This window comes from Toxoplasma gondii, chromosome III (genome assembly GCF_000006565.2).
Source record: "Toxoplasma gondii ME49 chromosome III, whole genome shotgun sequence".
In the NCBI taxonomy this organism is placed as follows: Eukaryota; Apicomplexa; class Conoidasida; order Eucoccidiorida; family Sarcocystidae; genus Toxoplasma; species Toxoplasma gondii.
In genome coordinates, this window is record NC_031470.1 from 2,155,863 (window position 1) to 2,170,019 (window position 14,157).

General features: G+C 54.5%; 1 protein-coding gene across 1 annotated transcript; it reads right to left on the reverse strand.

The window, feature by feature from the left end:
* Positions 1-1,005: 1,005 nt before the first annotated feature.
* TGME49_299130 (hypothetical protein) lies at positions 1,006-14,152 on the reverse strand. Its single transcript, XM_018782362.1, has 6 exons — positions 11,130-14,152; positions 4,904-10,330; positions 3,510-4,102; positions 2,818-2,959; positions 2,316-2,543; positions 1,006-1,846 (listed from the first exon to the last, which is right to left on the reverse strand). Exons 1-6 carry the CDS (start codon positions 13,592-13,594, stop codon positions 1,069-1,071), a joined length of 9,633 nt encoding a protein of 3,210 aa, XP_018638099.1. The 5' UTR covers positions 13,595-14,152; the 3' UTR covers positions 1,006-1,068.
* Between the last annotated feature and the right edge of the window lie 5 nt (positions 14,153-14,157).

A 14,157-nucleotide genomic window follows, 5' to 3' on the forward strand; every position in this document is an offset into this window, starting at 1 on the left:
GAAGGCAGTGGATGGAAAGAGTGATGCCGTCACCAGGTGGCTCGACCGGCCCGATTGAAGTCTTTTCTTCACGAACCTACAGCACTGCCTTCCATATTGCCCTAAATCCTAAATCGCGAAGAAACTCGACAGGCATTAGAGTTTACATGAAACCTCTTTTGATGTCCACGAACGCTTTTTCATGGTTCGGCGCGTAAAGCGACAGTATTCGTTCGTAGTAAATCGGACTGGCCTTTGGTACTGACGCCGATGTGACCAGTCGAAAAAGCCCACCTGGACTCTACAGATCGTCGACATCGGGTACCTTTTCAGATGATATCCTATATCCAATGACTCCATCTCGAGTGACGAATTGCTGATGAATCAACAATGACGTGCATTCAAAGCTGGCGCTCTATCTGTCGCTTTACTGTGTTCGTTGCAAGGGCACTTGCGCGCCTTTACACAAGTGCGTCGAGTCTGTTGCCATGCACACCCGAGTTCGTTCTGAGGAGACTGGGGAGCTAAGACATTCTTCCAGAAAAGTGATGTCAGTGAGAGCCAGAAGAGTTAACGAACCGAGGCAAGAGAAACCCACAGCAGGGAACCGCCGAAACGAAACAGTGACGTGCCAACGGACAGGAGACTGTCATTCGGGACGCTCGGCTGTTCCAGCATGCACTAAACCGACAAACAGTGACACATTCGTTCCTTCTTCCCTCACAAACTGAACAATGCACTCCACAGCGAAACTGATGAGGAAGTCAAGCGGAATGACAGATGGACGGACAAAACACCCGAAAAGGCAGGTGATTCTAAAAAGAAGACATCGAACGAAGATGCTGACAGAGGGGACTCGAGGTGTCTCGGCTCCAAGTGCCAACACGATACCGCCTTATGATATGTATACATATAGAGAGAGACTTACATATGATGTAAATTCATATATATATATATATATATATATATATATACCTACTTGCATGCGCAAGTAGAGGGGACCCGCCACACTGTAGCAGCCACAGTTTCCTTGGATGTTTTCAAAAGTCCACGTCAGACATCCTTGTTTGCTGACATGTGGGAGAGTCTTTACGTCTTTCCTTTGAATTTGTGGAATTGCTGGAACTGTTTGATGGCGTCCAACACTTGGTTTCTCGTGCGGCTGTCTACAATGCTAGCCAGAACGAAGTTGAGTTCGTCTTCGGCTCTCTCGCCCCCCGATGTGACACCTTCTAGCGCTGCATGCAGGACCGGCACTAGAGCCTCTTGGAGATTTTGGACGCGTTTCAAAACGCTGTGTTTTTTTCGACAGTTCGCAGCACTGCGCATTTGCTTCGCGATCCATCGCCGTTCTTCCTTGTCTGATTCTGTCGCTCCTGCGGCTCTGAAGCTGCTGGTAGCTCCTGCCATCTGCCCTTCGTCTTCAAGCATGCGAAGCAAATAGCCTTCCATCGTCAGCCGCAGGTCCGCCCCAGATGCGCCACCTTCCGGTCGCGCTAAATGTCTCTCGTCTAGATGAGAGTCTCCCTTTTCTTCACCTCGATCGACCGCGTCAGGAGTTGCATCAGGCGAAGGCAACACAGACCGAACGGCCCTGTCCCCACCAGAGCCTTGCTGAGATATTCGTTCCTCCTCGACGTCGTCTTCGAGATCGTCGAAAAGAAAAGAGACAGGAGAAAGTGTGTTGGAGGAAAGCTGCATAACGAACAGATTCAGAGAGTGAGAAACGGAGACAATCTCCGACGAGAGAAGCAGAAGCAGCCGCCGAATCGAGTGCTTGACAGACTGGGAACTCGTTCCGGAAGCCATGGAGTGGTTGAGGCGCTCCAACGACCGCCCAAGGAAATCCACCAAACTCGTCGAGACGCTGCAACACAAAAAACAGAAAATCAACAAAAACATGACACGGCTTGTGCATATATATAAACGTATGCGTATATATATATATATATATAGATATATATATATATATTATATGTACGTAGAAGTACTGTATGGACTTATCTATGAATGTATATACGTACATATATGCATATATATATATATATATATATTCATATTTGTGCAGGTTTATGTGTGCCACAATACGAGTTATCATGGCTTGCGGTGAACGAAAGGGACACAGAGGTAAAGAACGCGTGAGCTTCTTCACTTGACTCCGTCGTCTCCTTCCTACGCCCAGAGGACAAGCACGACAGTGAACGAAGGGGCGTTGCTCTGCTTGTTTTTCTCCTGTGCCTCTGCCGCTTTTGTGTTGGATTTGTTCACCCCAAGCGGAACGCATGTCTGCTTTGTTTTACGCTCTGCGTCGGCTGTCTTTTCATGATTGAACTTACAAGAGTTCCGGCGCAAGAGGCAGCAGTCGCAGCAGATCTCCAAAGAGACTTCCCACGACGCCTTCCAAGTACTGATGCTGAAGCCGAGGATGAAGAAGAAGGAGAAGAACCAGCGAGTGGAGCTGAGGACCCGCTTGAGAGAGCAAAGCCTCCAGAAGATCTCGGTGGAGGCGCGAAGCGCGCCGGCGGACACAGGGAGACTTGTGGGGAGACGCATGAGTCGCAACGCTGGAGAACAGACGAAACACAGAACAAGACAGCGGCAGAAGGAAGAAGGTCAAGTACGGAACCGAAGCGAGTTCACTGGAAGTCGGTCCGATCCGCAAAGACATGGGATGAAAAACATGGGGCGATCCCCTGGAGAATTCTTCGTTTCTGCCGTCTTTCGTCTGCGCAGGTTCTCCCTCGCGAGTCTTGCTGATAGCGCCTTCCTGCCGTTTCTCTCTCCCTCACTCAAAAACGCAAACGTCCCCGAGAGTTCTGAACTGGCTTCCCTGCTCACCTCTCGGAAAGAAGATCCGCAAAGAGCCGCGCCCCGCGAGAGACTTGAGAAGTCACAGCTTCGAGAGGCGCAAACGCCCCGACAGAAGACGCATGCACGCCTGTCTCCAAGTTTTCCTTCTTGTCCGGAAGTCGAAGGCGCTCTGCAAACAAGCGAAAACACAAGACTCAGACAGGAGCGTAAGAACATGCGACACTCTGTCTAAAGAAACGCAGTTTGTCACCAACAGAAAGATGCATACATGGACGAAGGCGGATGGACTCGCACCTGCAGCAGACATGTCGAGGGCGACGCCTCCAGAAAAAACCGAAACAGTCAAAACACAAACAAACACAGGCGTTCCCAAAGTACGTGAAAATACCCACACGCATCGGTTTACATATATATATACATGTATATATATATATATATATATACATATATACATATATATATATATATATATATATCTGCATATATATATATATATATATATATATATATCTGCATGTATATATATATATATATATATATACATACATATATTGTATTTTTATATAAATGAATATAAATGGTTTCAGGTTTGTGCCAACCAGCTTCGTTCACACACGACATAGATGAAATGACGTCTCTGCGTGTGGTGTCTCGTAGTTCGTGGCTCGTTTCAAAGGACGCGCTTTGACTCAAAAGCTCTGCCTTTTCTGGATTTTTACTTTTGGCCTCTGCAGCAAGGAAGATCGTCGCTCCCGCGAGAGCGCATGCAGCCTGTCCGAGTCGTCGGCAGAAGCGCTGTTGAATGGCGAGTTGATGTTCGCCGCAGCGGTTAAAAGAGTCTCTCTGGAAGCCGAAGGAGACAGCTGTCTCGCTGTCTCCTGCGTCCCCACGGCTTTGATTTCCCTCTCTTTCAGCAGGCTCCCCAAGGCCTTCCCAGCGAACGCAGGCCCGGAAGTCGCCCCGAGGCACACATGCAAACGCCGCCTGCAGCGTCTGGAGTGTCAGGCAGAGAAGGTCGACAAGAGGCGGAGCGCGGCGAGAAGAAAGAGAAGAGACAGACGAGGCAGACGGACTCCGGAGAAACGTGTGACGGAGACAGCGAATCAACTCTTGTCTTTCGCTGAGCAGAGAAACGAGAGCCTCTGCCACGGCTGCGGCTTGCGTTGAAGCGAGGAGACGAGAGACAGGACCGTTGCCAGCAGAAGAGGCAGGCGACAGACTTGCGACGGCAGAAGCAGCAACCTGCTGGAGGTGACAGAGAATCTGGAGCAAAAGAGGCGCCGGTAGATCTTGCATCAGTGCTCGCCAACATCTGAGAAGAACATGCGAGCGAGAGAGAATACATGCTATGTTGTTATGTTAATCAAATAAGTTTTATCGTTATTGATATTTCATTGACATGAACTCTTGCTCAAGCAGTCCAGCGGGGTGGAGGTGTAGACCAATCAAACGCCTCTCGGTTGGCGACATCTCATAACTGGGGGAGCCGTTGTCAGGGGAGAGAGACGCCTCGACGTGGAGACGCGCAAAGAGTTGAGGAGCGAGTAACGTCACTCCGATACTGTGTGGTTTTGAGCAGAGTGCAGAAACCTGAACAAAACTTGATTCGCTTGTCTTCACATGTGCGAGTCCCCAATAGACGCTGGATACCACTCTGTTCGATGCACTGAGCATGGCGTTCAGGAAAAAGGCACACCCGCAGCTGGTTCCAGGAAAAACACAGACCTTAGATATTAACCAAGAGGCGAACTCGGATTCGGCCTCATCGAATTCAACAAGCTGCTGCAGTGTGTGCATGCAGAAAGCTATTTCATTACTGAATCCTGTCGTCCCCTCTCCACAAAAAAAAAGCCTTCATTTCTTCGCTCGGCACCCAACATCCGCAGATATCCGTGACTTTCAGATGGAGACAGAAACCGCATCCAGGCGTACACAGGTCTGTCTGCACCTACACATCTGTGTGTGTTATTCAGATATATATATATATATATATATACATAGATATATATAGATAGATAGATCTAGATATATATATATATATATATAGACATAGATATATATATGTGACGTCGAGTTCCTGTTTCTTTTTAACGGATTCGTTCTCCTCGATTACCTGACAGCAGGAGGTTCTCTGAGCTGTATGCGTTTGGTGTGGTTGTCGCCTCCACGTCTGCGGACGTCTCCACCGTCTCTCTCTCCCGCTTCTTCGCGCCGAGTTCCGTCGCGTGCATGCAGCGATGTCGCGTTCGGCGATGACGCAGACGAAACAGTCAACTCAGTCGTTTCTTGAGCTGTCACCTGCAGGAGCAAGTCGACTAACTGGTGCGTTTGTCGGAACCACTGGGCGTCGTGCTGAGATGTTTCGTCCTTCGTCACTACGCAGTTCTCTTCTTCGCCCTCTGCGTCTTCCGCGTCGTCCGCAGCAAAGTTTCGGTCCTCTCCCCGGCACTCAGCCTTCATTTCAACTTTTTTTTTCGCGTCCCGCCAGGCGCGTGGACGCCGGGCGGCGGAGCCCCACAGCGAGGAGAAGAAGAGAAGCATCTGCGACAGCGCATGTCTCGTGATGTTTTCTGACACCCGGACAGCGAGCTGAGCTAGCGTCTGCTTGCATGCTTCGCCGTTCTGCATTCCCTCCGCGGTTTGAGACGCGCAAGCGCGAGGGAAGCCAGACGGAGGCAAGGACATTCTCCGAAGCGAACTGGAACCTTGAAAGGGCAGCGAGATAGCCGGAGAGGCAGGCGAAAGGCGAAGAAAAGACCAACGCAGCACAACGTCGTCCTTGTCTTCTCTCGCATGATTTTCGCGACTTCGAAGGAGGCGGAAACAGTCGCCAAGAAACGAGAGAAAACTCGAGATATCTGAGGGTGAAGGCCGCTGTTCGCACGCGCTGTTCGTCTCCTTCGAGTCATCGCTGCGCCGCGGATCTGCACCGGCTCCTGCTCGAGAACACTCGTCTTCTTCTGGCTCTTCAGCAGCCTCTTCTTCTCCTTCCTGTGCGTTCAGAGAGGCGAACGCCGCGAGCGCCGCAGCCGCGCGTTGTCTCTCCTCCTCCTCCTTTTCGTCCGGGGGCCGACGTACTTCTGTCTGTGCGACCTCCACGGAAGAAAGAGCAGAGGGATGGAGGAACCAAGTGAGGAGCGACAGGATTCGCGAGGCAAGCCGAAGCGTCCAGAGAGACAGGCCACTGTGCATCTTCATGAGTTCCTCTCGTTTGTCGTGATCGAACTTATCCTCGCTTCTCTCGCAGTCGAGCTTCTTCTCTCTCTTGCGTTTTGAGGAGACTTCCTCCTCCTCAACTGCTGGCTTGTCTCTGGGACCCGCGAGAGGCTGCGAAGCACAGAGGGCGGTGTGGTGCCGGAGCATGCACCGAAGAAGCGCGTGAGGCGTCAGGCGCCTGGCGACAACATTTAGGAACCGCGCAACCAGATGCGAGCACTGCTGTCTTCCTTCCTCGCCTGTCGAGCTCTGTTTCGCGCCTCCAGCGGCCTCTGCAGCTTCCCGCTCGCGTCGAACAGAGTTGTTCGAAAGAGATGCTTTTCGTCTTGGCGCCTTCTCTCCTTTCGCCTCTCCCCACGCAGCTACTTGAGACGCGAGCTGTCGGATGCATGCAATCAGGACCAGTGACCGAGATACCGACACCAATGCACCAGACGAGGACGAAGTCGAGAATGCCGACGCGGAAGAAGACAAAGAATCCGACTTTGAGGAAGACGAGAAATGGGGCAACTTGCCTTTGACTGCAAATGGGGAGGAAGACGTCAGGTGTTGGGCGACAAAGGCGGCAGCTGCCTCAACAGTTCCACGACGACGATGGAGTCTCTCTTCTAGACCTTCGCTTGTCTCCGTGTCTCCCGGATCACCCCACAGACGCTCTGACGTTTTCTTCGCTTTCTTCTCGCGTTTCTCCCGCTTCGCACTGTGCGCCGGCGACCCGCCCTCACTAGGAGCTGCGACGTCGAGGACGGACGAGCACAGATGCAGCAGCAAGACTTCCGCAGCGCTGCGGTCTTCGCAGCGTCGACTCTGCTCGCGTTCGCGCCTCTGTTTCTTCTCTTTCTTCCTGGCGCGTCTGTCGCCTTCGTCTTCAGCCGCGCGAGGAGAGGCCGTCGTCCCGCTGACAGCCCAGATGAGATCTCCCAGCGCTTCACCCAGCTGTGCATGCGTTTCGTCCTCACCCTGCTCCAGGAATGCAGCGAAAGTCCTGTCCTGCTCATAGACCGTCTCGAGAAGCCGCAGAAAGCCATCGATGAGCGCGCCTGCTCCCAGGCAGCAGTCCGCACCGCGAGGCAGACGGAGACAAGAAGACGAAGGAGACGAAAAAGGAGGAGAAGGAGACACGATTCGTCGTGGATCGCAGGGCGTTGTCAGAAGCACAGCCAAGCTATCGGCTGCATGCACCTGAGAGCCTGATGTCGCTGCTCGAGCTAGGGACCGAAGGAGAAGAAGCTCCAATGATGGAAAAGCGCCGCGAGGGACAGGCGCCTCAGGGGCCTCTGGAGAGAAGGAAGAGGGCGAGGAGGCAGAGCGAAAATTTGAATGCCGCCATAAGGCGGTGGCCTCAGACAGAGAAGAGAAAGAACAGCGGTCACAGGAGTCGAAATGGGCATGACGTATCTGCAGCACGACCAGGAGCGAGAGCCACAGTTCGCGTTGAACGCGGAGAAGGGGCAAGGCCTCTTCGGCTTCTTTCTTGCCTTCTTGGGACTCAAAGGAAACCTCACTGTCTGCCAGACGAGGCGGGAGCTTCAGAGCGAGAGATACGTAGAGCGGCGGGAGGTCGAGGAAGAAGCGAACGCGGAGAAGAAGGTCGGCTGCAGCGTTTCTGAGGACCCCACACATGCTTCCGTCGGGCGTCTTGGCATTTGCAGAGGCAGACTCTTCTGTCCCCGGCAACAGATCCCCTGTGCATCCCGCGCCTGGTTCCTCTGTGTTTTCTTCCTCCTCGATCTCACGAGGTGTTTCAGTCCTTCCTTCCTTCTTTTTCTTCTTCTTGATTTTGCGCTCCTCCATCTCATCCCGCTCTGAGCCTGCGGCTTCCAAGAGCTCCGCCAAGTTGCGTGCATGCAACGAAGCGAAACGCTCCCGCGTCTCCCTCAATTGTTCCGCCAGCGCGAGCAACAGAAAAGGCTGGAAGGCCTGGATGTCCAGGACGGCCTTGAGAGCAGCCGCCGGAAACTCCCCATGGCCATCGGCCTCCTTTCGTCTCTCCGCTTGACACCACAAGGCGAGGACTGCTTGCGCGGCGCCAAGCCACTCGCCGGCTGCAGTGAGGTCGCCTCGCCTCCCGCCAGTCGCCTCGAAGAGACAGGGCGATGCCGAGGAGACACCGGAGACAATGGTGACACAAGAGATACTGGGGACGACGCCGAAGCTGTCGCAGCGGCTTCCCAGCGCTCTGAGAAGAAGGGGAAGGTGACTGAGCAACAAGGAGTCTCCCTCGGTGTCTCCTGAGCGTGGGGAGCTCAGCAGAGCGCCTCCATTCGCCCGCACGCGTCTTTCTCGGGAGGCCAAACAACGGAGAAGCAAGAAGGCAACGCGTCGCCGATCCCCGTCTCCACGGCCTTTCAGAGCGTCTTCGGAAAAGCCGCCACAAAACGAAGCGAAAGAGGACGCCGTTTCTCTCTTATCCGCCAGCAGAAGGTAGACGAGGCCTGCTTGGACGGCATGCAGCGTTGGAGACGTCACATCGCTGGACGAGAAGGCGAAGGCAACGGTGGAGGCAGGTGGAAGAGCTTCTCTCGTTATTCTCTTTTTTCCAACACCCTTTATTTTCTTTCCATGTTGCGCCTCGACCGTTCTCTCTGAAGCATCTGCACCAGTGTTTCTCCCAAGCTCTCCAGCTAGACGAAGAAGTCGCCGCTCAAGCTCCACCTCCAGGCTGCGCTGGGCGCGAAGAGTCTCCTTTGCCCTGTCGGCACCGGACGGCGGCGCAGGCAGCACGAGACTCGCCTCGCCGGCGTCTCGTTCGTCCTCATCTCCGTCTGTTCGCTTGTCTCTCGCGTCTTCTGGAAGCTCGCCGTTGGACGCTCTTCTCTCTCCACCCGCTTCGCCGCCTTCCTCCAGCGACTGCCCCTGCACCTCGTAGGCCTTCAAAAGAAGCGCGACGCCCCCCAGCGCGAGCAGCAGCGCGTTTTCAGCTGTGACCCACAGTTGCTCGACGCCTCCGCTGGGCCGTAGATGAGGGAGTTTCTCGCTCCCGCGAGAAGCAGAAGACTCGACGTCGAGTCCGCGCAATTGTGTACAGGCCCCCGCAAGTTCGGAGGAGAAAGCCGCCGCCGCCGCCTTCCTCCAAAAGGCAAGAAGAGCCGGATGAACGGCCTCCAGGTTCCTCAGTGCCAGCTGGTGTCGGTGAGCTCCCGCTAGGCGCAAGTCCTGCAGGCCTCGGAGAAACGCAGCGAGAAGGAGCCGAGCAACGCAGACGGAGACTCGGTCCTTGTCTCGCCCACTCGCTGCACCGCCTTCGTCGCGGCTCGCCACAAGCGAATCCTCCTGCCCCGCCGCCAGCGCCGTCTCGACTTCTGAGGCGGCGCCGGTCCTTTCTCTCTTTCTCTTTGCTTTCTCGCCTGGGGAGTCTTTCGCTCTGTGTCGGACCAGCGCTTTGCCCGCGTCACTCGCCTTGTCGCATGCAGCGGCAGCGTCGGCGAGAAACGCCTCCTCCGTCGCCGTCACGAGGGCGAGGAAGTGAGACGCTGTGAGAGCAAGCTGGGCAGGCAAGACGTTTTTCGCGAGACTTTGAACTTGATTTAGCACGGCGGAAGAGAGCAGAAACGCGCCAGAAAAGAGCCGCTTCGAAGCGGTATGGGCGCCGGGGCGTCTGACGCTTCTGCAGTTGTCCTTTTCCTCGTTCTGCTTCTGCTCCAGTCGTTCGCCGCCTTCTCGCTGCAGCTCAGCAAGGCTCCGGAGAAGCTGCTGAGCACATGCGTTGCCCGCCACACCCGCAGCTTCCTTCTCGGTCCGTACGTTCCTTTTCATCGCCAAGAAACCAGCCTCCTCACTGACGGTCGCAGACGACTCCGAGACAGAGAGCCAGGCGCGCAGACGAGAAAGCAGACTCGGGAGATCGTGCAGAGACGCGAACAGGTGGAACAACGCAGAGAGGAAAGACTCGCAGGGCAAAGAGAGACCCTGAAGAGAGGCACAAGACGAGGAAGGAGAGCAAGAAGAGGAGACAGGAGAGCAGAGTGTTGCCCAGACGTTTCCCTGCCAGATGCGCGGGAGGAAAAGATCTCCTTCGCGCTCCATGAGCGAGAAAAGGGGGAGGAGAAGGCGATCTTCTGTGAACGAAGGAATGAACTGGACCACGAGAGAGAGACCCTCCCAGAGACGCTGCAGCTGACGCGCTTCGCTCGCTCTCTCGACTTTCAGAACAGAAGAAGGCGAAGACCCACAGACCTCAAATGGTCTCGCTTGCTCAAGTCGCGAGAGAAGAGAATGAATCGCGGAAACCACAGAGCATGCAAAGCTCGTCAGGCTGTCATGTTGAAGGCGCAGAGGGTCGTCGCGCAGAGACAACAGCGGCGGCGAGGAGGCTGTCGCGATGCTGAAAAGAAAAGGGGAACGCCAAGGGCACAGCGTGGAAGGAAACACAGGTCCACAAGCGCATGCAGTTACCTCAGTCCTCGCCGGAGGTTCCCAGAGAGATGAAACATGGTCACAGATTCAAAGCGTGGAAGCAGACATCAAACACACAGAGACGCATGCGTCATGTCACTGGGGAGAGAGAGATGCGCAGTCTCGAAGACATGCACCTCTACTCCTGAACAGACATCAACGCATCACCTTTAGACAAACAAATGTACAGACACAGGTGCGAACTCGGGATCGGTGTCAATCATGCAAAGCGAGTAGGTTGAAGAGAACCCCAGGGTGAGGATGATGCGAGGCACGTCTTTCTGCCAATCGAAAGCGACATCGATAGACACATATACATATATATATATGTATATATATGTATTTATATGTATATATGCACATATATGCACATATATGTATATATGTGTACATATGTATATATATTTATCTATATCTATATATCTATCTATATAAATATGTATATATATATATATATATATATATATAATTATATGTATATATATGTATTTATATGTATATATATGTATTTATATGTAAATACATGTATATATGTACATATATGTATATATGTATATATATTTATCTATATCTATATATCTATATATATATTTTAATATGTATATATATGTACAGGTACGTGGAGAGATGCACGTGTGTGTCCGGTGTCGGATTTGATGTCTGCCCCGCCGCTCGTGTGGATGCGGTCTGAATGCGAGTCGGCCAACGGATCTGTTTTCTGGACTTACAACCGCCACAGGAGGACAAGGGAGTTGATTTTGATGTCCTGCAGAAGTGCGTCTGCGCGGCTTCGTCTGGCCTGTCTCTGTGTCTCTTTTCCCTGCAGGGTGTCTCCGTTTGCCTTCAACGCGTGCGTCTGGCGTCTCCCTCCGACGAGCGCAGTGCATATGGGATCGCGAGACGCAGGGAGGATCTGCACAGGCGAGAGAACTTGTGCAAACAGGAGAAAAACGCTGAAGGCTTTGACGGGAGGCCGACACCCCCGCGGCGACTCCGCGTCCCCCGAAGAAGGCGCCTTCTCATCGCCGCGGTCTGTGCTCGAAGCCGAAGAGGCACTCACATCGCTCTGCTCCAGTGCATGAGCGACCTGCGTCATCAACTGCGAAGCCAGGGAAGGGAGGAGAAGGAACAGCCCAACGGCCGCCAGTTGATCTCCGAGGAGAGCAGCCATCGAGTTCGGCGAGAGGAGAGAAGCTGCGGAGACACACGAGTCTTCTTGCTCGCAGGTGAGGGTCTCTCCCGCGTCTTCATGTCCACCGTCCGTTTCTCTCTCGAGCGCGGCTTGCAGATCTGCAGTCCACGCAAGACAGTCCAGAAGGGGCTTCACGAACGGAGGCTTGTCCTGAGGCCTTGCGCGAGCGTTGCCCTTCTCCTTCCGTCCGTTCTTCTGACCTCTCTCCGCGGCTTGTTGCGCCGGCGCTCGCTGTCTTTCCTTCTCTTTGTTGCTCCTCTCTCTGTCGCTCGCGGCTCGCAGCAGCTGCGCAGAAGCTCTCTCGAGGGCAGCCTCCTGGCTGCTCAGCTCCGCTTGCACAAACCCTGAAAAGGAGGAGAGCTGCAGAAGAGACAGATACGCTTGAATATGTTCCGGAGTCACGAGGAGAGAGACGACGGAGGCGATGCGAGACTGGAGGTTCTTTGCCGCGGTGTTCAAAGACGAGAGCGACCAAGCGTTCTGCGGCTCCCAGCGCGAAGCGTCCGCCTTCGTCAACCTGTGTTTCCTCTCCACGTCTCCTGCTGTCGCGCTCCCCTCCTCTTCGGCCGAGGCGTCGCGATACGTCTTGCGCTTTTTCTTCTTCTCTCCCCAACTAGCGCATGCGTCTTCTTCGGTCCTCTTCGCCTTCGCTGCTCGCGGACCGTCGGCAACCGCTGCGCTGTCTTTCCCCTGAGACGCGAGATCGAGGACAGTGTCCACCTCCAACTGGACTGCATGCGCCAGTCCATGCACAAATAGCAGCAGCCAGAGGAGAGGCGCCTCTGTCTTCTCGCCTCCGCCAGCTCCGGGAGCAACAGAAGCGTCGCTCGAACAGACAGAAGCGGAGGCAGACACTGAGGAAGAAGCTGAGGAAGAAGCTGAGGAAGAAGCAGCGGCGGTCGGCGGTACTTGACAGAGCAGCAAGAAGAGCTGGGAGGAACCATGAGGGCGCGCGCGTAGCCGAGAAGCAGTGGAGAGGAAAAGCTCCAGACACTGGGAGCAGAGACCAAACAGCGCCTGCAGATGTTCTGCCTCAAAGCCGACTCCGTCGTTCTCGCCTGCGTCGAAGCAACTCGGAGCTTCGTCGAGTCCCACCGCCGTCCGTCGGGAGGCGTCGTGTCTGGACCAGGAACTGAGAGCCTGCTGTCCTCTTCCTGCCGACCTCCGACGACATGCAGAGAGAGAAAACGCCCGAAGGAGAGCGGCCGCAGACGCGACGAGGCTGCTGGCAGCAGCCAGCGAGACACTCGGAGGAGCTTCAGCGGAGGCAGGCAAGAGAGAAACGCGCTCAGTGGCAGCTGGCCTGCAGAGCGCGAGCGAAGAGCAGTGGAGAGCGTCAACGGCCGCGAGGAGACTTTTCAAGTCTCGCGCGAAGGCGGCAAGAGGAGGTTTTCTTTCTCGAGAAAGAGGAGAAGAGGTGAAGGCCCCGAGCCAAGACTCCGGAAAGAGAGAGTCGTCCAGGGAGGAAGTTGTCGGACGAAACTGAAGCGCTCGCCTCGCTAGCACAAGCCTGATGGCTGTGCGAATCTCACGCTCGCCGACAGTCAAAAGGAAGGTTATGTGGTTTCGTAAAAAAGGAAGCGCGTCGAGAGGGCGCAAGAAACCCGATGCGTCGGTCGGGTGTTGAGGGCAGAGACAGGCAGACTTCCCCCGCGTAGAGGAGGAGAGGAGAGCAGAAGAAGTCGAAAGAGCGAGACGCAGAAGAAGAGAGAGATGGAGAGCCTCGCGAGGCGCAAGCAAAAGAGTAGGCGAGGCAGCGGCCGCAGACGAAGCAGACCTGTGGAGCTTCCTGAGACGGTGCAGTGTCTCTTCCAGGATCCACCACAGCTCTGCCGGTGTCCAGGGCAGAGACGAAGAAGGGGGAGAGGAAGAAGAAGAACAAGAAGTTTCTCTCGGCGCCTCCCTGTGTCTCGTCATTGTGGCTTCGCTCTCTTCGTTCAGGCATGGAGAAACGCAGCAAGAGGTTGAATTGAATGGATGGAAAGACTTCGCGAGAAGCATCTTGGCTCCTTCTTTCACAGGTCACTCAAAAATCGAAGTTCCGCCGCCGCTGCGGAAGAAAGGCTCTTCCGGCTTCCCGGAGCCTTTTTTTTCGCCTCGAGAGCGGGCGAGCGAGCCCATAGCTGGTCTCTCTTCTTCTCTCTTTCTCTCTTCTTCTCTCTTTCTCTCTTCTTCTCTCCTTCTCTCTTCTTCTCCCTTTCTCTCTTCTTCTCTCTTTCTCTCTTCTTCTCTCTTTCTCTCTTCTTCTCTCTTTCTCTCTTCTTCTCTCCTTCTCTCTTCTTCTCTCTTTCTCTCTTCTTCTCTCTTTAGTTCTTTCTTCCTTCTACCCGCTGACTTCCTTCTCTTCGTTGCCGCAGGACCCCACAGATCGCATTTTCGCGTAGAGCGGAGCCGCAGGAAACTGGAGAAGATCGCCGTCGTTTCTCCTCACTCGCTACGTCGCCAGCCTCGACGCAGACCGTCCGTCTCACGGAAGGAAACAAAGGAGGAAGCAGAAGGCGAGAGGAGAGACGCGACTGCCTCAAGCTCCCCGCCTCACTGCGAATCGCTCGCGCGCCACTCAG